Genomic DNA, 23,149 nt, shown 5'->3' on the forward strand with positions numbered 1-23,149 from the left:
AGTGTGATTCTCCGTTGCTGAGGAGGCATCTATCTGGGAGAAGAAGGCTTGCCTTTGTCTCTTCTATGACCTGGAATTGAACAATTTTCCTGTCCGTCCAAAGAAAGTAGGATGCTCAAGCAGCCCGATGACCTTCCTTCCTGGTCTTTGAGTTTAGACTCAGTCTACAGACACAGCAGAAGGGACTTTGACTCAGGAGAACAGCATAAACCCTAAACCTGTGTTTTAACACGTAAACTAACTTTATTGTGTCCTTACCCCACTCTCATTGCTATAACGGCACCTAATCACCAAAAATTATTTTAGCCACTAAGGTCAATTTGTGATCAAGGTCCAGACAGTTTCCATCATCCTTCCTGATTTCTCAGCTCCAAGCTGCATTTTCTGTTGCTCAAAAAATTTGCATATTTTCTCAGTGCCTGTTTCTGACTCACAATAAACAATGCCCAGACCGCCTGCCAAAAAAATGTCCAAATGCGAAATAGTTGCTATAATAGTCGTTTTTGTGATGGCAACTTTGAGCTGTGTGCTTTTAAATTATAATTACTTTTTCCTTACAAAAGATGTGTATCTGTCTTGATTGCTGTAATTATGATTCTATACCAGCAAACAGTTATAAAAGAGTCATGTCATCACTGTGCCTCATAAAAACTGTGTCTTTCAATAAGCTTCTTTTGGTGACTGTATTATGTTTGTGTTTAACTTGTGGCAGGGAACCGTAATGAGAAGCTATTAATCATTGAGTATATAAAAATGTGTGTGCTTAACTAAATACTACATAGAGGATATGGCAAGCCATTATTGGCATGACATGATTTAGAACTGGAAAGGGACTAGAGAAATAGAATCTAACCCAATTTTATGGATGATATTCATTAAGAATTGGAAGTGGAAGCATGTGGTTTAGTGACTGCAAACTCAGTGTAACTGTAGGTCAAGGGACCTAAGTTCTAAACTGAACCTGCACTAAGGAATTATGGAATAAACAGCCTTGACTTCCCCATTCATCCTTGTCTCCAAATGGTTCTGTGAAGAATCCACAGATCGAGGACCTGGAAATAAAAAGGGGACATCAACTGGACCTGACCCTCCACTCATTCAATTAGAGAAGCACCACTTGGATCTAGTCTATATTGTAATGTTTGGTAAAAGAACTCGCTGGCTTTTCTTGATTTTAAGTTTGATGTTTACTGATGTTTCCTCAGTCTGAGAATCACAGATGGATCGAAAAGAACTGCAGCACAGACTGGTACTGACTTTAGAAATGCACACGGAGGGGCTGTTGGGACACATGGGAGGGACCCGTTGGATCTAGAGAGTAGGAGCTTAGAGTCCATTTCCCGGACATAAAAGATGATAGGTCTTTCTCATAATGTTCTTGATTTTCTTTTCTATTTAATAAAAGTTCCTGGAGACTTCTTTTGGAAGAAGATGAGAAAGGATGAGAAAAGTTCCAAGAACTGCTAACCAGAACCGCTGCCTGACTGTAATCTTGGGAAAATTGCTCAACCAATATGAACTTCCATGTCAACATCTGGATATACATGACCAGTAATAATTGATAGTTCCTCAAAGCACTATCTTGAAGATTAGATAACATATTTAAAAGTACTAATAAAACCCTACAAAAATGTTGGTTATTGTTATTAATACTGGAAAAGGCTTTAACTCCAGATGATTGACTTGATCTTCCCCACTAAAGTAAAACTGGTCCTATAGAGGACTGGCTCATACTGGGCAGCTGGAGAAAGGACCACTTTACAATATTAATAGTGATAACAATTGTGACTTCTTCATTAAAAACTAGATCCTCTTGAATTTTAGTATTTTTTAAAGGTGCTGGAGATTTTACTTTTTTTCTTTTCCTTCTGTAATGGTGTTTAAACCCAGGGCCTTTGCATTGAGTTATCTCCCCAGATCTTTTTTATTTTTAATTTCAAGATAAAAATCTCATTGAATCCCTAAGATGCCCAGGGCTTGAACTTGAGACCTCCTGTCTCAGCCATTCAGAGTGCTGGGATTACAGACCTGCACTGCCATGTGCCCAATAATGGCTAGATTTTTTTAAGACATCCTTGTGTCTGAATTTAGCTAATTTGAAATAAAAGCAGTTGTTAGCTAGGTGTGGCAGCACACACCTCTAATCCCAGCACTGTGGCAGCCTGATACAGAATATCACGTTGGAACCCAGCATGAGCAATTCAGCAAGATCTTGTCTCAACAATTAATCAATCAATAGAAAAAAATAAAGGAAAAGAAAAAAAGGCCTGCAATATAGCTCAGTGTATAGGCCTTGGGTTCAGTACCCAGCATGGCAGTGGGGTGGTGGATTAAAACATATGAAAGACCAACCACCACCAGTACTGCTTCTCCTATACCCTCTGCTCGTCTCATGTTATGCTCCGAGGTCAAGTCAGGTCCTGTTCATTACCTTAACATTCTATGATTTCAATATTGAAGAATTGACATTCCTTAGGGCAATTCTGCAGTGCAAACTATTTTGAAAAGGAATGATTTTTTTAAAAACATCTCCTGAAATTAAAAATAAAAGTGAAACATACTCACTAAAAGTTAAAAGATTTCCTTAATCAATTTTCTCAAAGAATCCAATTCACCATAATTTCCTTATTTTGAGTGCTGAAATCTGACTGTCCTGTTCAAAATTATGATCAGCACTTGCTTATTATCTTGATCTCTCATACTTCAAACCAGCTAGTGGGGATGCTCCACTAAAGAGTGAAATTCATTTTTTCTTGTCTTGGCAGAGTTTGCAAAAGGAATGGCATTTGCCACATGTGTTTGCTTGTGGTGACCGGCTTCTCTTTCTTTCTCTCTCTCTCAGTATGTCTCTGTTTCTGTCTCTGTCTCTGTCTCTCTCTCTCTCTCTCTAATTCTGGAATCCTAACATTGATGATTTCCTGGCTCTGTGTTCCTACTCCTAAGTAGCTTTAGATGAAATACGAAAGTTTACTCACGGTTTCTTGATCTCTCATTTTTGTGCAGTTCCTATGAAGGAAAAAAAAAATCTCCAAAGCTCAAGGGTCATAACTATAAAGTAGAAGACAAAGGTAGAAATACACTAAGTAAACTTAGGTTGTCCCTTGAGCATTGTTAATATAGCTTTCCAAAAATCGAAGGCAGTGCTTAAAAGAAGTAATTTCCAATGTTTCCTCCAGACTAAAACCTAGCCATTCCAATGAACTCTGATCTGAGACTCTTTGCATCTCATTTTCTCATTAGGTTTTATTACAACCAACAAAACTTTCGGTGGTGAATTACTCCCCTTCTCAATGAACACCAGATTGGTATCATAACTGTACAAACTGAAATAATGAAATGGTTTGTAACCAAAATTTAGGAATTGGAGGCAAACAAGATCTCATCTCTGTGCTAACCAAAATGTGGTTTTCCAGCCTTTCTTCTTCTTGCTATGAAAAAATATAAAATATACAATACATACATACATACACACATACATAAACAGAAGTGCCACTGGGCTTGAAAGCCACTTCAAATTATCAGATTTCCTTCAAGTTCTCTTGAAATACAAAGCACTTCAAGAAGTGAACAAGAAGCTTCTACAAGAAGCTTTTTATGTAAGCAAATTGAATCTAAATTCATAGATCAAGTAGGAGCTGGTATAGTCAATAAATACTTTTAAAAAGTAGTCATAGGGCCAGGTGTAGTGGCACATGCCTATATTCCCAGCACTGAGGCTAAGGCAGGAGGATTGCTACCAGGTTGAGATCAGTCTGAACTACAGAGCAAGATCCTATCTCAAACACACACACGTGCACACACGTGCACACACACACACACACACACACACACACAGTAATCATGGTACTGAAAAATAAAATCTGCCCCATGCATTCAAGCCAGAGACATAAAACAAGTAGCTTTGTTTACACACCACACACACACACACACACACACACACACAAATCACTTGGTTTCACACTCTTATTGTGCTAGCCATTTGTAAAAATTGCTTTATTTTTACTTCATATCAGGCATGAAACAGGTTTTTGCCCTCAAAGAACTTACAATTTAGTTCAGAAGCCAAAACCTATGATGATTTTAAAAGGAGACAAGGTACAATTAAATGCTAAATAATGTGGTACAGATGCTAAGCAAGCTACCCGATCAGAGAAAAGGAAAAATAGCTGAGAGCTGAAACTGTAAGAGAACACATTTTCAAAAACTCAAAATAATGCCAGATTTAAAGGTTGTTGTAATTGCTGTTAATTTGTAACTTTAAGGCATCCACATGATACACCAACCAGTAGTTGCTCAAAAGCGTATCCATGAGCAGTTGAGGATGTCAGAAGATATTTTTTTATAACTCCCTAGATCTGCTAATGAGGAACAAAAGTACACACTTTTGTGTTGGATAACAAGACACATGAACTGAGCAGATTTTGCATGGGGAATTTAGTGAACAAGAACACAAAACTCTGGCTATAATTTTTGGTAGAAGTCTTGGTTTCTAATGGACTATTCTCTTCTTCTTAGCAAATTTTAAGTTTTGTGAGTGAGTCGGGCTCAAAAAATAATTTTTGATATCTATTTTCGCAATTTATTTTCCTTTTAAGCAAAATGAGCTAGAGTGCCAGTTGTATTCTCAAAGCACTTGACCGTCTTCTAACTCCTAAAAATGCTGTGTAGGAGGTGTCCTGTATTCTTCACACCCCAGGCATCTGAAGAGCAACTACTCTTTCACAACCAGGAGACTCTGAGTGAGTATCTGCACTCTGGTCTTAAACATGCTGGCGAAGATCCTAGTTCTTTGTATTTCTCACCTTTTCAGTCTGCTGTGCAGGGAACCAGAACTCAATTAGGCTTGTAATTATGCGGTTTAAGCTGCTAACACAGAGGCATGTTGAGTTACTTTAGGAAAGTGTAGAGTATTAGAGTTCGCATTTTCTTTCTATATTTATGTTCAGGATCTTCCCGAGAAACGTCATTTGTATTCCCAATTCTTTTTCACAACATTTGTACAACCAGGCAAAAGAGCACATTCTCGTGTTCCCTGGAGGGGAGGGAGGAAACCTGCAGTAATGGGAAGTAATTAAACTTAGCCTTAGAGAAGTCTTTGAAAGTGTTCTAATCAAGACTTCCAGCTTTCCCAAGTGTGTGCGAGCTTTATTTTCCAATCTTCCTGGTCCCGATCTTGCATTCCTAATGAAAAGTGAGCTGACAAAGCGTGAAAGTGGTCTGAGCCAGCAAGCCTGCATTCGGTGAGCCAAAAATTAATCAATATTCCAGAAACCTCGGGGCTCTCCCCGCCTTCCCGGTTCTGTTTTCGTTTCCCCGCTCCCCCTTTCCCGCGCCCAGGCTCCGCCCCGTTTCTTAAGTGGCCCTGATAGTAACTTGCAGTTGGCGAGCACATGCAGAGGGTCCGGGCCAGCCTGCCGCTCGCTCGCTGCGTCCTGCTGCGCCGTCCTACCTGCCCGGACTGCACCTTGTCACTGCCTGGGCTGCCTTCCACCCGCTGGGAAATCAGAAGAGGTAAGCGTCCGGACCCACGATCCAGCTGGGTTTCCTTTCTCTGCCCTCCTCCCTGCCAGTCCACGTCGTGCTCCAGCGGAGCGCAGGAGCTGGCCTTGTGGGTGGGTGGATGGAGTCCGCGCCAGCAGCTGAGCGTCCGGAGCGAGCGTGTGGTGTCTGCACCGGATCCACTCCCAATTTGGATCTGAGTCGCTCAGGGTGAATTAGGGGTAGGTTGTGGTTGGAGATCAAGAAGAGAGTCGAGATTGAGCCGGTCTGCTTTAACGTGACGGGCTGGTAAAGAGAATCCAGCGCAGTTAGAAAAAAATAGAAAAAATCTGGCTCTAAACTCCTAATGCGGTGCAAAGTCTTAATCAAGCTGTAGATTTTCAGATCCGTGACCTCAACCCGCAATTTTGTTTAAAAGTCAAACTGTTAGGCAAATCTTTTTTCCACCCTTGGATTTGCCGAAGCCTGCGAGGAATCCTGGGTGTCCAGTTACCTCCCCGTAGACGCGCAGCCGCGCTCTCCCGGCCAGTCGCACCGTGCGCAGGCACCCGCGCTTCCCTGCCCCTGATCGCGGGAAAGATTAGGGGTCACCACTCTAAAAGGCGCGGGAGGAGTCCCTTGGTTTTCCAGAATCGCTGATTGCCAGCATGGAAAGGTTTTCTTAATTGCGTTTGAATAACCTGAGTGCTTTAAAGAAATTAGAAACCACACACTGTAATGCTTGGATTGAAAAACTGGATCCTCCTCGTTACTTCATGCAGAAATCCTAAATTTTAAAATACGTAGGAGTCAGTGATAGTTTCCGCAGAAGACGTTGATGTGTTTGCCGCACAGGCAAATGCCACTTTGTCTTTGAGTTTATAATAAAATGAAAATGAATTATAATTTCAGATAATTTGTTAGACATGCCTGGAGCACTTGGTTATTTCATGGAAAAAAATTCAAAAGGTATCCTGTAAAGTAGGCAGAATTTCTCATATCCTCTGTGCTCTTTTCACAACGATATTACTGGTTGATATTCTCATATTTTTTTTTCTTTCTTCTCAGAGTCTTCCATAACCCAGGGTCACTTAATCTCTGAGTTGCCTGACCCAGGCCCACACCCACCACTCCCTCCTTGTAGTCTGGGCTGACCTTGAACCTGGAATCCTGTTACTTTAGCCCCTAACTGATGAGATTAAAGGTGTGGGACACCACACCTGGCTTCCCCCACCTCTTTTTATTTTGAGACTATGCTTTGCCAAGTCGCTAAATTGTCCAGGCTGGAGTAGAACCTGCAATCCTCCCGTGATAGCCTCTGGAATAACTAGGTATAAGCGTGTGCCACTTGGCCCAACTCTTTTTTCTTTTCCCCCTTAATGAAACTAATCAGTTACTTTACTACATGTAGCACAGTCACCTAATGATTATCAGTATCTTAGCCCTTTTCATTGACCTAGTTATGCCTTCAACCACAAATACAACATGAGTTATCACTCAATTGTCGAGTACTTCCTATATGTTGAGCTAATTGGACATTTATTGAGCATGTTCATTGTGCAAGGCCCTTCACCAAGTTTTGGGGGTAGGCTGAGGATGGAGGGTGCACCTCACGTGTGGCTCAGAAGGGCCCTCTTTTTAGCCTGATTGGAGGGGAAAGGACAAACTTTGAGAAACAGAACACAAATTGCCACTTCTACATTCTGAATTTATACCCATTTCTCACACATGGTCCTCTACGATACGCACATTCTAGCCTAGAAGCTGCATATTATGGCTCGCCAATCCTTGATTTCTCCTAAGATTATGCATTTTACCCATAGCCTGCCACAGTATGGGGCAGCATTGATTTCTCATCCCTGAAATCTGTAACTCTTGTCTCTTTCTTTCCTGGTCTAGTTGTGTTCTCTAACACCAAAGAGGAGATTTGACTTTCTGGGGTAGTTCCAAGAGACTGAAGTGTGAAGAAGAGACATTCTCAGAAAAATAAGACATGACCAAAGGCAATGGGGAAGAGCCCAGGATGGGAGGCAGGATGGAAAGATTCCAGCAAGGAGTCCGCAAACGCACACTTTTGGCTAAGAAGAAAGTGCAGAACATCACAAAGGAGGATGTTAAAAGTTACCTGTTTCGGAATGCTTTTGTGCTGCTTACTGTCACCGCTGTCATTGTGGGTAAGTCACATGACAAAAAGCAAATACAGAAACAAACAAAAGAAAATCCTGTATCTTGTTTCTCTGGGGGGGATCTGGCTGCCTGAAAACATTATCAGATAGATTCATTGTAGATATTCAAAATGATAGCCCAGGCTCTCCTCTGAATCTGTACATTTTTCCAGGAAAATTAGCTTGTTGACATATTCGGAACAATATATGGTAAACACATGAAAATCTGAAAGAAGTTTCACAATGCATTATGCAAATCATTCAATTGTGTGGCAAAGGGAAAAAAATCAATTCCTTTCCATCTTGTGTAGGAATAAAGGAGCAATCTAATCATTAGGGATGAGCAGTTAAGTAACAATAGAAACAAGCAAACATCCTAGATTAGGCCAACATCTAATCATTATACAGCGTCAACTTTCCCTTAAAACTAATTTATACAATTAGTAACCCCCAAATGAGGTATGGTTCCTTAACTGTAATTATAGTCTAATTGGTGCTAACTTGAAGCTGAGCATCAGTGCTTAAGCACATAGATCAAATCTTTTATATGTTTGCATGTTGTCACCCAGTGACTGGGAAAAAATGGTAAACTGTGGTTCAAACTGGCCTTGAACTCATTATGTAGCCCAGAATGGCCTCACACTGGTGGTGATCCTTCTGCATCAGCCTCCCAAGCCCTGGGATTACAGACATGCACTAGCATGCTGGCACCAGCTTTTTAGAAACATTTTAGTCCCTTCTGAATGTAGTATAGTTGGCAGTACTCTGTACTAGTAAAACATTATTTTGTTTTGTTTATTGATAATAAAATTTTAGTGTTACCATTGATCTTACCTTACAACATAGCTGAAAAAAATACTTACTTGGAGTTTTTTATGAAATTAATACTGAAGTCCTTAGGTTGGCAAACATACACACCAAAACCTGGTTATAAAAAAAGTTCTAACTTAATTTTATATTAATTGGGTACCAAAAAAGGCAATCATATGCAGTGTTAATAACTGCCTTGGAATTAGCCACAATCTCCAACTATAAAGAAGGAATGACTTAATAAAAATTAAGAAAATTCTTAGCATCTAAATATGACTTTTTTCAGGAAAATATGATTCATAAGTTGCAGACAAATTAAAATATAGTTTGTCATGAAACTTGAGCTATATCCCATTTCAATACCTTTGGCTCCTTTTCATGACTGTTGATTAATGAGCATTCAATTAATTGTAAAGAAGCTCAAAGAGAATAGGTCCTGCTTCACTCAGAGATGCAATGGCTTTCTTTTAAATTCCCAACCTTGAGTATATTCCTGGAAGAGATAGCTCAGTGCAGGTCATTGACCTGAGACTCAAGGCAAAAATGCAATATCTTGATCTCATTACGTAGGAAGAACTACGTAATACTGAGAGCTAACATTTAAGTAGTGCTGTTCCAGCTCTTTTCTACGTGTTTTGCAGGTATTAGCTCACTTAATCCTTAAACAAGTCTATAAAGTGAGTGGGCAGGTATAGAAATGAAACTGGTCATGGAGAGATCAATCAACTCACACGAAGTCACAAGGCTATTAAGTGCTAAACCAGGAAGTCAAACTAGTCTTGTGCCAACTGCTGACCAGTCGACATCACAGGAGAAATGCCAGGAAGAGAAATGTTTCCATGTGTGGGTGAAGAGTAGTTAGCAAGCAGAGCTAGATGCAGTCATATGTCATTGTCATTTTATGGTTTGATTTGCTCAATTAAACTCAGCAGAAAACTTAACCTTCTCATTCATTTGACAAATCTGCATTAATTTTTTATATGTAACACCTATTCAAAGTGTATTGTAAACACCAGAAGAATTCAGTATCTAATAGAGAAATAATTCTGCTAAAGAATACAGGAAGACAAATGCTTGGAAACGGAAGTTCCTAAATATAAAGAAATAGTATCTCTAATAAATAAGAAGAACACACCAGGAGTTGAGGTCTGTTTTCCCTAGGAGCTCTAAGGTTTCTGCCTAGCCCAGTGAGGCCTTTCCTCCAATTTGTGAGAACTGCAATGAGAGTTGGCTGAGCTGGGGTAGATCAGCTGGCAGAAGGCCTCATGGTTGGCCTTACCAGTGGAAACTGAGGAGTTAGGAGCAACGAGAAGAAGGCACTAACAAAGGACACATTTAAAAAAAGAGTTCATTGACAGGCAGCGAGACCACCAAGTCTACACCAAAGACTAGGAATAACAAATAGATAATTTGGTGACAAAACAGATTTAGGAGAGAAGGAAGAACCCTTCAGTTATCGGTTGGTATGTCATGCAGTGAAGACCCAGTGAAACAAAGACTCCATTTATCTAGTCACTAGCTTCCACGTCTACATCAGTCTTAAACAAAATAAAAGCAGAGGGTATGTCTGGACACCAACTCTTTTATTCACCGCACTGATATGATAAAAAAGAACAGGAAAGATACTAGCAAGGAAGAAGGAAATAGTTATTTCCCAAAATATATTATGAAAAGAACTATAGCTATTACTTAAGTTTCAAATTCTTAGACTGCAAGTTTTTTAGTAAAAAGCACTGGGAAAACCTAGGTAGCAAAGGTGATTTTTTTTGTTCAATCTGTTCTGTCTTTTTAAAATAAAATGAAAACATACTTAAAGTATAGAAATGGAAGCTAGAAAAATATCATGAAGGAATAGAAACATCCAAACTCATATATTCAGAATAAAGCAGAGAATAGTAAATATTTCAGTATCCTCTAAAACCATACAACTTCTTATACAGCCTGATTTTCCATTTTAAGGAGTGACATCTCCAGTGTTGTTTCTCAGCAATGTTTAAGTCTCAGTGTGCAGTACAATGACAAAAGCTCACGTACTTACAGCAAGTTAGCATCCTGACAAAAGCTGTTCTAAGTTTCCAGTCCCTTTAAGAGGTTTTGTTCAGAAAGTAGTAGGATAATGTGTATTGCAGGGATGTGGCAGGCATCTGTCTGACAAAAATACACTGAAAAGGGTGTTATTCGTCCTCCAGAAAGCACTTTCTTGTCTCAAACTGTGATGAGTTGTGTTAGAGTGACCTCAACATTTTGCTGAAAGAAAGGGAAAATCATTTGTCTTATTCAAGTCACAGAACACCAATTCTTTTCCCCAAATTGCACAATAAATAAGAACCAAATCTCAGCAAAGGATTATGAAGAAATGGATCATAAGACCCACTTCAGGGGTGGGACTCTAAATAGAATTGCATGGAGTCAGACGGTGGTTTCAGTTGATGGAGTTTGTGGATACAGTACTGGCATCTTTCTCTGTCAGTCTTGCCATCTATACATACTCAGAAAGTTTGAGTTTCCCTTTGCGTAGGTTTGAGAGAAATTGATACTTCTCAAAAAAGAAAACAAAGGGCCTAAATTTTTATGAAATAACATTACTCCCTGGAGCAAATTTAAATTTCACTAGAAGTCATAAATTTCAGTTCACTTCTATAAAAATATCTGGATGAACTGGTCATCATGAATGCCTCTTGGGATAGGAATCAGGTTTCTACAGGAAGGAGTAGAATGAATATTATTTTCCTCTGAATAAATTTTGGGATAGTTTGAATATTTTGTTATTTATAAGTTATTAATATGTCATCTGTTAACTATTCTCTAATAAATAAATAAGTTAAATTACTTTTTTGTTTTTGAGACAAGGTCTCTGTAATTCAGGCTGATCTTGACCTCTCTCTGTAGCCCACATTGTCCTATAACTCACACTATCCTCCTTCCTTAGCTTCCAGAGTGTTGGGATTACACCACTATGCCCTGCTCAAATCACTTATTTTTTAAAAATCCAACGCCGCTCACCAATTTAAAAAACATTAAATCCTGTGTATCTGGCCCTGCGCTATGCAATTAGTTCAGTGGGAGAGAATAGATAAAGAGAAAGATGAGAGGATATGCATCAGTCAGTGACTACAATAGAGAAGTTTGTAATGAATTCTATAGTTTTAAAAAATGAAATTAGATGAGCATGGTGGGGCATACCTGCAATCCAACACTCAAGAGTCTGACTCAGGAGAATTGCCTCAAGTTCAAGGTCCATCCTGGACTTGGTACTGAGTTCAAGGCCAGCCCAAACTACATAGCAAGACACTGTCTCCAGCAAAAGGTGGGGGTGAGATCATATTATTCATATTGTGTTGTGTAATATATGGCGTCTTTCTCTGATAATACTTTAGAGATTCCATTGTCATATAAGCACCTGCATTGAGATTCCTACATGTGCTATATTGAGAGAGAGACAGAGAGAGGGAGGGAGAGAGACAGAACGGCCTTTAGTGAAGAATAAACCTAGATGCTTACGCTAGATCTGTTAATAGTTTCTATGATTCTAGAGAAGATTTTAACATTTTTTTAGCCTCGGTTTCCTCATTGGTCATTATAGGTATAATAAAATAATAAACGCTGCTAGCAATAATATAATGTTCACACTGCATTCTGACTATTCTTTCGTCTTAACTTTAGTTAAACATTCTAACAACCCAGGGAAGGAGGCATTCTTACTTCTTTCATTTTACAAATGAGGAAACTAAAGCTCAGACCTTTACCCTCCTACTGGTGCATATTGAATGGAATTCGAATCCACCACTCCTGTTTCCTGCTCTTACCACACTGCTCTGGGTGCCAGTCCCTGCTCCCAGGAAAGCATGACCTCATTTTATTAGGACAATTCACTAGAAGTCTGCACTGAACCTCCACAGGAGGGGTGGAAAGGAGATTTTTATTGGGAGATTATTAGAATCACTCAAAGACTTGGTGATTGAATGAGAGAGGGCATCCTACAGGCTGATGACTTGATTTCTTGACTGTATGACCAGGTTATTGATGGCACCCTTTTGAAGGTAGAATGCAGGAAGAAGCTTCAGGAGCTGGGAGGGCTGAGGTAAACACAGACAGTGATCTCTGTTAGGGGCACAATGCCACTATAGTACATGTACAGTAAAGCAAACAGCCCCACCTTCTCCAGACTGAACAAGGATGATACTGTCTTTGGATGTTAGGCAATGATTAGTAAATTTGGTATTCTAATGCACTAGCTCCTCTGCCTTTTATGGCTGAAAGCATTCATCTTTCAAGAATGCCATGTTGTATTCTGTACCTTGGACATTATCTGGCTAAGGTGGACTAGTTCAGCCAAGCAAGTTAACTGACGGATGTACTATCAGCCGGCTGCTGGGATGACCCAGCTGGTTATAGGACTGCACTGGCTACCTGCTTAAGTTACTGGAACAGGCAAAGTCTGACACCCAAATTGACATCAGTCCCACCTTCTGAGTCTCCAGACACAAGGGCATCTCCACACAAGAATCTAAAGAATGGAGGACTGGTTTTCAGGTCTAGATTAATGGTTTCTTCAGCAATTCTAGAAAATGAGTAGAAGACTTTTGGGGAACTGGAGGATGAGTGGTCCTGAGGCAAGCCTTCTCCTGGAAGTACCATAACTGACTATGCTACAACTGTTTCAAAGCTCCTGGGAAAGAGGCATGGGGAGGAGGACGCTGAGAAATTGCTAGAAATAAAAGACACAGGGATAGGAAGTAAGAACTTCTGCCAGGAAACAAAAAAAAAAAGTCAAGGTGGGTGTTATGACTTGCATTTAGGTGTTTCCCCAAACGCTCATGCCATCATTGGTAGGGCTTTTACAGAGGTGACTGAATCTAGAGTATGTGACACTGGAATTTATTTATGGCACATAGTGTAATGCTGGGATCAAGGGCTCTAGGATTAAGAGTGTGAGTGCTACCAGCCCTAAGTAGCCTGGATAAGGTATAAGGGATAGAAAGAGTTATGGTCATTGTCCCTTGTTGCTTTGTTATCTTCTGCCCACGATAAACTGCTTCTTCTCTGAGATACCTGGCTGCTGTGTACCAGGCCTTGGAGCCAGGCAATTATGGACTGAAACCTCTACAAACTATGAACTAAATAAACCTGTCCTCCTTCAATTTTGGGTATTGGATATTTTCTATCACCAAGAAAACTAACTAAAACAGAATTTGGTACAAGAGAAGTGGGTCCATTGCCATGTTAGTACCTGACCATATGGTTTAGGAGCTTTTGGAGCTGACTTGTAGAAAAGGGAAGAGTTAGGAAAGATTTGGAGATGCTTGCTGAAAAACAGAGCTAGAACACCTGAGGCTGTACTTGATGGGAGATTCTGGTCAGAGCTCAGAAGGCCAGAATGCCGCTAGAAATTCTGTCGGTAAATATCAGGTTCAGGAGATTTCTGCTGGGAAGAAGGACTGTATTGGCTATTTGACTCCAGACAGTGTATCTTATGCATTTACAGAAAGTTTGTCTGCATTTGCTCTTGCCCAGAGACTTTGCCTGAGACTTATATTAAGGGGTGAAGACTAACTAGACAGAGGAAATTTCAAGGCAGTCTAATGTTGAGGCTGTTGCATGGCTACCGTTGGGGGCTTTTAGCCAGATGTATTTTGACAATTAAGAGCAAAGAACCCAATGGAATGATTTTGAAATCATCCAGAAAGGAAGTCCCAGTAAAGCTGTAGCCAGCAGAGATGGAATGGAGGAGAAATTGGTCACTGAGAAGCCTAGCAAGAAAAAACTAAATGTTTAAGAAGACAACAGAAAAGATGACCTGAGGGCATCACAAGAACAAACAGGACCTCGTTATTTGCAGCTTCAAAGTTGCAAAAGTGAAAGATTTGCCATAAAGCACCATGTTCCCTAATGGTGTCAGCCTAGGGAAATTTTTCTTCAAGATTTGGTTCATAGACCCTAACATCCGAGAGAGAGGAAAGCCTGGCATTGCTTCAGTTGGGAGCAGACCTCAGCAATATCCATGTGATGCTGGTCTTAGGTGCATTCAGAATACAAAACTTGTAGGATCAAGGCTTCCTCCCAAATTTCAGAAGAAGCTCTGGGAGGCCAGATATTGTACTCCTGAGAGGAAGAAGTATGTGAAGCTGTGAGTGTAAATGCAGAGGCGTAGTAGAGATCCCAGAAGTTTGGAGAAACTAGGAACATGGATTGTCTGAGGGAAGCTACAAGGAGGGAGCAGAACAGGCCCCAGAGAGAAGCCATGGGAGCTACAACCACTAGCAGCATCATAGAGATGGAGCCACCCAAGTCCTTTGGGGTTCACAACTTGCCAGGGATGCTGGAAGTAGAACTACAAGATTTTATGTTTGCCTGCCAGATTTCAATCTTGTTTTGTTCCAGTTTTTTGCTATTCCCCATTTGTAACTTTTGGAATAGAAAGTTGTATCTTGATCCATTGAATACTGGAATTATTTAACTTTCTTTTCATTTGTACCAGGGCCGGAGGCTAAGAGTTTGCCTTACATGTCAGAGGAGATTTTGGACTTGGACTTTTCAGTAATGCTGAAACAGGATTTTGTCAGCTCTTACAGATGGACTAAATGTCTTTTGCATAAGGGAATATGCATGAGTTGTTGGGGAATCAGAGTGATTAAATATTATAGCCTGTGTTTAAAGGTCCTTCCAAAACTCATGCAGTCCTAGGTAGGCTTTTTCAGTGATGGCTAAATATAGAGTGTGTGACTCTGTATTGATGCATGGTGCATCAAGGGCACTAAGATTAAGGGCATCAGTGCTACCCACCCTAAGCAGCCTGGATAAGACATAAGGGATAAAAAGAGTTACAGTCATCCCTTGTTGCTTTGCACCTTCTCCCCACAGTGAACTGTTTCTCTTCTATGATGTCTGTCTGCTATGCTACTCTATTGTGCCGATTATGGACTGGAACCTTTACAAGCTGTGAGCTAAATAATACTTTCCCCCTTAAATTTTGTGTATCTGGTATTTTGTCCCAGCAATGAGAAAACTAAGTAAAACAGTGGGGGTGGCATGTGCCTGATAGATGTGTAACACACACATAGAACCTTTTCACTTCTCTACCCTCACAAAGCTTTCTAGGGAGTTGCTTCCCATTGTGTGGGTGTATCTAGGAAGGTATAGTGGGGATCCTAGCTCTAGGTTCCGGAGGCAGGCAGACTAGGTTTATGTTCGAGTTCTGGAGCTGAGCCTCTGTTTCTTCATATGTAAGAGACAATAATTATAAAAACTGTCTGCCATGATTTGTATCCCCATTCTGCCATGGACAAGTTTTGTAACTTTAACTGCCTTAAGTGCTTGGCAGGTAAAGTGTCCATAAAAAATGCAAACCCCTTGTCTTTTGTTTATATCCTTGCAATCCATAATGTGTACTAATTTGGCAATCCTGATCTGCCAGACAACTACAAAAGCCAGGAATTGGAAACACTGAGGGCCAGAAGATATTTACCAGGCCTAGGTTTAGGAGAAGTGGCTCATATTTCCTATAGAAGAGAGTCATGAGAGTTGTAGGAAGAGACTTAATAGTTGTCAAGGGCCTTGAGAGGCAGAAATGAAAACCTCAAAGTGAGTGATACTGACAGTATCTGACTCAGACTTCACTGGCCTCTTGAGCAGAATCAGAAAGTAATCCCCAGGCAGCTGTTATCACAGCACAGACTATCCAGTGGGCAGGAGCACCTGGCAGGAGATGCCTCTCTCAGGAAAACTAGAAGGTACTGAGCAAATGTTTTTTTATAAATGTTCTAGTGTACTTGGATTTCTCTTTTGTTCCTGCCACTCAGGTCCTACTGGAGAACTCCCTGCCTCCCTGGTTCCTTTATTGCTCCAGCATTTTGTGTGTGTGTGTGTGTTTCCTGCTCATTAGAGTCAGGTGCTGGTGACAGAGGAGAGGCCAGAGCCTTGAGAGAAGTGTGGCTGGTTTCCAACCGAATTGGTCAGGGTTATTATGAAGCAAAGGGTAAAAGTCTTGATGTTGCCTGAAGATTATCTCTGGATATCTTATTTTGCTCTATTTCTCTTCCTGTTAATTGAGATACTGAAAAAACTCTAGATGTTGGAAAAATTTGAAACTAATCAGGCAATTTCTAATTTTCTCTTGCCAGTAAGCAAGTGTGCTTAGAATAATTATTTGCAATAATAATACCTTCCATTTTTGTGCTGTTGCAGTTTCTGAAGCACTTTCCCACTGTACTCTGCACCAGTGTATACCCACACCCAGCCCGCTCACTTTCCAGGTCCTATCTGCAAATTTCTGGAATGCAGCTAAGATGCACTAAGAGCCTCAAGGTCCTGGTTACAGGCCCAGCTCTGCCATCAGCTAAGGCATTTTATGATTTAAGACAAACTTCTAGGCCACTTATTTTCTTATCATTAAAATAAATGTAGACTAATATCTGCTCCCAACTCCAAAATTGTATTAAATCTTATTTGCCTTGGGCTGAAAAATCAGAACATGTGGAGTTAGATATACCATTTTTGCTTTCCAATGCATGATACTGTACTATCGTAAGACCCTTTCTCTGGGACTAGTGATCTTGAACTCATTTGAGCTGTTCTCTCCACGTAGCAAGTAGTCACCTTCTCTCCTCTTGCCTTCTCAATAATGTTATTGCCTTCTCGGTAATATCCCAGCTCTGGCTGAGATGATTGAGCAGTGTTTCCTGCCCAGGCTTTAAGGACACAGGAAGAGCACACCTCCACAGAAGGCATATCTTTCTGCTCATCTTTCACAAATCAGAGACAGAACAGTGAAAGCCTTTGTTTTTGCACTAATATAAACAAGGCTATGTGAAGGAGGCAACCAGAGTTTAAGTGCTATCTTTTCCAAGTTGCACATTCCAGGTATTAGAGTACTTGTTATTTATGGGACACTGGGATGCTATCATCCATCAGGTATTTGGCCTGGCAGCTGAATGGGCTGCATCATTGCTGTGAAATGAGGAAACACACACAACACTTCAGGACACCAAGTTCAGCCATCACACAAACCAAGTATAAGAATGGGTCAGGAGTGTTCATACCACCGTGCCCTATTAAGAGATGTGCATTGTAATCATAGATGATACCTCAGCAATTTCACAATCCTGAAAAAGTTGAAATATCGTGAATAGTTTGCAGAGAATGATGGAAAGAGACAAAGGTGCTCAAGAGGTTTTGAAACCACAAAGGGAAGGATAAAAATCCCAAAGAGGTTTAGATATGATAAGCCTGGGTGAATTAAGACAGGGAGTAGGGCAGGTACTGTTTTTCCCTTTGTGTACCATACCAAGATGCGAAGGTAAATAGGAGCAGTGAGTTGAAAGGCACAATCAAGTTTTGAATTTCAAGACAGAGTTCCTGTCTCCAGAGAGAGTAATTCCATTCTTTTTGTCCCCAAAGAGACTTCTCCAATTCTCCAACAATGAGTCCAGGCCACCAACTGCTGCGGCTTCCCAGAGAGAACAGTGGACTGTTAGTGAGAGAGCTGTGTAAGATGAGGCCCATTTATCCCTAATGACAGTGGAGATGGGCAATATCTGGCCTTCTCACCCTGAAAACATGCTCTGCTTTCAAACACTTTGCGTCACACGAAATTCCATCTTTAAAGCAAGTAAGACAAACCCCTAGGAATATGTGTGCTTAACAGGAAGTCTGCTGGTTTCTACAGTTTCTCCATGAATGTAAAAGTAAAGGCACCAAAAGAAAATCATGTCTATTAAGAGTCTGCCCGTGACCAAAGTCATCTCCATTTTTGTTTATTTAGATTTGTGTACATGTATGTGGTGTTGGACATTGAACCCAGAGCCTTCCCACTGAGGTACATTCCCATCCTTTTAAAAATTTTTAAATTTTGACATAGGGTCTGTCTAAACTACTCAGTTGTTAGGCTGGACTTGAATGTGCAATCTTCCTGCTTCAGCCTCCCAAAGTACTAGGATTACAGCAAGTGCCACCATACCATTTGGATTTGCTTTTTTAAGGCAAGTGAAGTAAATACATAAGCAAAGCTGACATTCAGTAAAATTTCCAGGGCATTGCAAGTTCTGATATTAGTGCTTTATACAGAATGAAGGATAATGAAAGAACAGATTACCTTTGCTACATGGTTAGAGTATCAGTTTTCAGTCGGGCATATAGTGCTCATAACTCCATAGGCAAATTGATTGAAGCAGCATATTGGCGTACACAACTGAGTTCCAAACCTTTTCAGATTCACTTCCTTATCCCCAGAAAAACACAGCTGTTGGGCAGAAAGTGATCCATTCACTATAAATCAAGCACAACTAGGGACTTTCCTCTGAAGGTCATTACAGAAGCAAGTTAAAGCAATATTGAGAAACCAACTCAGACTGAAAGCAGCTTTTTAGAAGAGTCTGGGCTTCTGGCAGAAATGGTGTAGACAGCTGAGTGTGGTGGTGCATGCCTGTAATCCCCAGCACCTGGGAGGCTGAGGCAAGAGGATTGCCAAAAGTTTAAGGCTAGCTTGCACTACATAGGGAGACTCTGTGTCAACAGAAAAGAAACAAAAAATGTAGAGAGGAATTCAGTAAGATAAAAATAATTCAAGAACCTTTCCTTTGGTTATTTGTTTTGTTATTTTACTTATGCGGCAGATAAACTTACTTTTAGTTTAAAATCAAAAAAACATAAAAAGCTATAAAAAAGAAAGTGTCCTAAGACAGGTTTGGTGGCGTACTCCTGTAATCCCAGAACTCAGAAGGTTGAGGCAGGCGGATCGTTGCAGGTTCAAGACCAGCCTGGGTTACAAACTGAGCCCAAGGCCAGCCTGAACTGCATAGTGAGACCCTGTCTCAAAAAGACAAAAGAGAAAGAAAGTATCCAAGATTTAGCCCTTACAAGTTGCTCTGCTATAAACATAGCTATGCCTGCATCACTGTAATTTGATGACTTACGCTCTCTGGGGAAGACATCTATGGAAGAGCTGTGTCATGTGACATTTCTAAATTCAGTTCTTTGAGAAATCCCCATACTGACTTCCACAGTGGTCGTACTAGTTTGCATTCCCACCAACAATGCAGAAGAGTTCCTTTTTCACCACAGCCATGCCAGCATTTGTCATTGTTTGATTTCCTAATGATTGCCATTCTTTCTGTAGTAAGATAGAATTTTAGCATTGTTTTAATTTTGCATTTCTCAGAGTGATCAGAGATTTTGAACATTTTTTCATTTATTTGTTAACCATTTGTATTTCTTCCTCTATGAAGTGTCTGTTCATTTCTTTAGCCCATTTTTGACTCATGTGATTAACAAAATGTGGTATCTATATATAATGTATGTATACTCTGCTCTTAAGAATGACAAATTTGAGGCATTTGTAGGAAAATGAATGCATCTGGAAAATTTAGTACTGCGTGAAATAAATTCACACACCATATGGTATCTCTCATTTGAGTGAAGCAAAATATAAATAAGATGATAAAGGATGGATAGAAAGGGACAAAGGGACAGATCTTGTCCACTAGGGAAGTGATTTAAAAAAAACAAGGAGAAGGGAATGAGGAAGAAGTGGAGGAGAAATGAGGGGAATAAAGATACGTCACATAGAGGCACCTAATGATGCTAATCAGTGAAACATTAATTGTCATAACATGAACTGAGACAAGTAATATTAAGTATGTAAACGGTGATGAAGAAACCAAAGAAGAAGGGAGAAAGATCCTAGAAAAAAAAAGCTGTAGTATGTACCTGTAACTACTCCCCAAGATAACTGTAAACTGCGTGAATTGCAAGCATGTACTAAAAAAGGTAAATTAAATTTTTAAAAAATGAAAGTATCCCACCTACTCCTGTGCCCCAGAGATCTGGTTTACCTTAGTATCTTTTTCTTGTGGTCCTGTAGAGTACATTTTGAGTGTAAAAATAAGAATATATTTATTCTTTTTTCTTGCCTCTTGCACACAAAGGCTATCATAGTACACAAAGCTTGCTTTCCATCTTATTTTTTTACTCCATGCAGTGTATCTTTATTATTATCCTAATTAGCACATAAACAGGTTCCTTATTCTCTCTTGAGGCTACATTGTATGAATGTACCATAATTTAAGCAATTCCCTATTGATGGGGACTTAAATTGCTTCTAACCTTTAGATATTACTATTGAAATAAACTACGAATAATCGTGTACAATAGTTACTTTACCCAAGTAAAGTATGACTGTGGAATACATCTCTGGAAATGAAGTTGCTGGGAGGAAGGTATATGCATTTGTAATTTTGACAAATACTACTAAGTTTTACCCCATAGAGATTGTAGTAATTTTCTTCCTTAAATGGCGGGATATGTGCTGCTGTCACTGCTAGAGATGAGGACCCATGGACTTTGAGATTTTTGCAGATTGACAAATACATTAAGGAGACAAAGGAAATCTGTGAAATGAAAAACAAATACAGTTTCAGGACAGATTAAGCAGGTACAGATGTTCCTGCTGCCTTGTTCCAGTGGCTGGATTTAATTCAGATGAGATATGCAAGCACTGTCACATAGCTTACCATCTACAGTCCTCATGAAAAACTGAAGGAGTGGGGCCAGGGATACAACTCAGCTGCAAAGCACTTTCCTGATGAGCGTGAAGTCGTGAGTTCAATTCCTGGTATAAAAAAAAACCTAAAGGAGCAAGGTTTCAGTTTTTTTGTCTTTGTTTTTGTTTTTTTGTTTTTCCTGAAACTTTCCTCCCTCAATTTAGGAACTGAAACCTTGAACAATTTGCCAGAGGTTCTCAGAAATAAAAAGATAACTGGAAACTAGACTCTAAAAGCAGGACCACCGCCCTCCTGGCCGGCACCTGCTCTTTGAGGTGTGGTCTAGACTGTGACCCCCATCAGTATTTCCACAGAATTCTTATGGTTTGTGTCTAGATGTCCCCACAAAGTCTCATTTGGTCATAGGTTTTTTTGAGGGTGGCTGAATCGAAAGTATGTGATTGATTCATACTGTAATGCTGGCATTACAGGTGGGTGATTTCCAGGATCAGTTCAGTGATTGGATGAGATAAAAGGGGCTCGAGGACATAGCTCAGTGGCATGGTCCTGAGTTCAATTTCCTATACCAAAAACAAACCAATTGAAAGAAGCTTTTTGCTCTCTCTCTGTCTCTGTCTCTGTCTCTCTCTCTCTCTGTCTCTCTCTCTCTCTGTCTGTCTCTGTCTCTCTCTCTCTCTCTGTCTCTGTCTCTCTCTCTCTGTCTCTCTCTCTCTCTCTGTCTCTGTCTGTCTCTCTCTCTCTGTCTCTCTCTCTGTCTCTCTGTCTCTCTGTCTCTCTGTCTCTCTGTCTCTCTCTGTCTCTCTCTCTCTCTCTCTCTCTCTCTCTCTCTCTCCCTCTCTCTCTCTCTCTCTCTCTCTCTCCCTCTCTCGCGTTGCTTTTGCTGTCTTCCACTGCCATGAACTGTGGCCCCTCTACCAGGTGCTGCCCTGTCTTGGAGCCAGCCAATTATAGACTGAAACCTCTACAACCTGTGAGCTAAATAAACCTTTCCCCCTTTAATTTTGGCTGTCGATATTTTGTCTGAGCAATAAGAAAAGTAACTAAGGGGCTGGGGATTTAGCTCAGCGGCATAAGCGCCTGCCTTGCAAGCAGGCAGTCGTGAGTTCAATCCCTGGTACCGATAAAAAGGAAAAAGACCAAAAAAAAAAAAAAAAAAAAAAAAAAAAAAAGAAAAGTAACTAAGAAAAAGCTGATGACGTAAAGACCTGAGCACAACAGTACCCACTGCCCACAGCAGAGCAGAAGATAAAATCAGAAAATACAAAGAAGCTTTACTGTCTGTTCTGCACAGAGACATGTAAGTGAGCAGAACAGAGGCTCTGAAAGAACAGAAAGGGGAACACATACGATGAAGGAAATTGGGCACATTGCTGTGCACTTGTAGATGACACAGGAGAAAAAGGTACCACAGAGAACTTGGAAAAATTTAAATGTTTTTCAATTCCAGTTTCTACGCATTCATAACAGTACATTCTTTTTCTAGACAGCAAAACAGGTTCTGATGAAATAGGAGTGTTTGTTATGAAGACTCCTTAGGGAAACACTGAACCCCTTCTTTGGCTTTTCATAGGAGAAAGTATTTAACAAAAATATATCCTCTTTCATAGCATACAGTCAGCACAATGAATTTTGATCCCCTTAAATATCCCAGTAATGATATTTCCTACATTCTTATTAAAATAAGTAAAAATGCTATAAGTAAAATAAATAAGTAAATAAGTAAAAATGCTATAAGACTGTAAACTGGGGGGGGGGGGCTGGGGATTTAGCTCAGCGGCATAAGTGCCTTCCTTGCAAGTGTGCGGTTGTGAGTTCGATCCCTGGTACCAATAAAAACGAAAAAGACAAAAAAAAAAAGACTGTAAACTGGGAGTGTAAACTCCCAATCTGAATATCATTCATGAAATCTATGTATTACATAATGTCACCAAGAAGCAAATCTGATAAATTTGTTTCAGTGCTAACAAACCTACTAGGAAGTAATCCTGATTTGTGTTATTTTTGCGAAGTAACCAGCAACGAACATCTGTTCTTTTGCACTACACATCTGGTGGCAACAGAGCTTTTCATGTGGCCAATGACGATTAACTATTGCTGTTAAGGATGTAAATCCTGAAACCAGTCAAGATGCTTCAAGCTCGTGCTCACTAATGGAGGACTTGCTCATCTCTGCAGCTAAGCTACTTTACCAAAGGGAAG

General features: G+C 40.2%; 1 protein-coding gene across 1 annotated transcript in view; it reads left to right on the plus strand.

Annotated features, from left to right (window-relative positions):
* The first annotated feature begins 5,326 nt into the window (after positions 1–5,326).
* The window catches only part of Slc1a3 (solute carrier family 1 member 3), an 80,449-nt gene continuing 62,626 nt past the window's right edge, over positions 5,327–23,149 (plus strand). Inside the window, exons 1-2 of the mRNA XM_003470216.5 lie at positions 5,327–5,511; positions 7,378–7,652. Coding sequence (XP_003470264.1) covers positions 7,472–7,652 — 181 coding nt within the window. The 5' untranslated portion in view covers positions 5,327–5,511; positions 7,378–7,471. The remainder of the gene's footprint in view (positions 5,512–7,377; positions 7,653–23,149) is intronic.

Source organism: Cavia porcellus, unplaced genomic scaffold (assembly GCF_034190915.1).
Source record: "Cavia porcellus strain 051 isolate PalLab524CR breed Dunkin Hartley unplaced genomic scaffold, mCavPor4.1 scaffold_11, whole genome shotgun sequence".
In the NCBI taxonomy this organism is placed as follows: domain Eukaryota; kingdom Metazoa; phylum Chordata; class Mammalia; order Rodentia; family Caviidae; genus Cavia; species Cavia porcellus.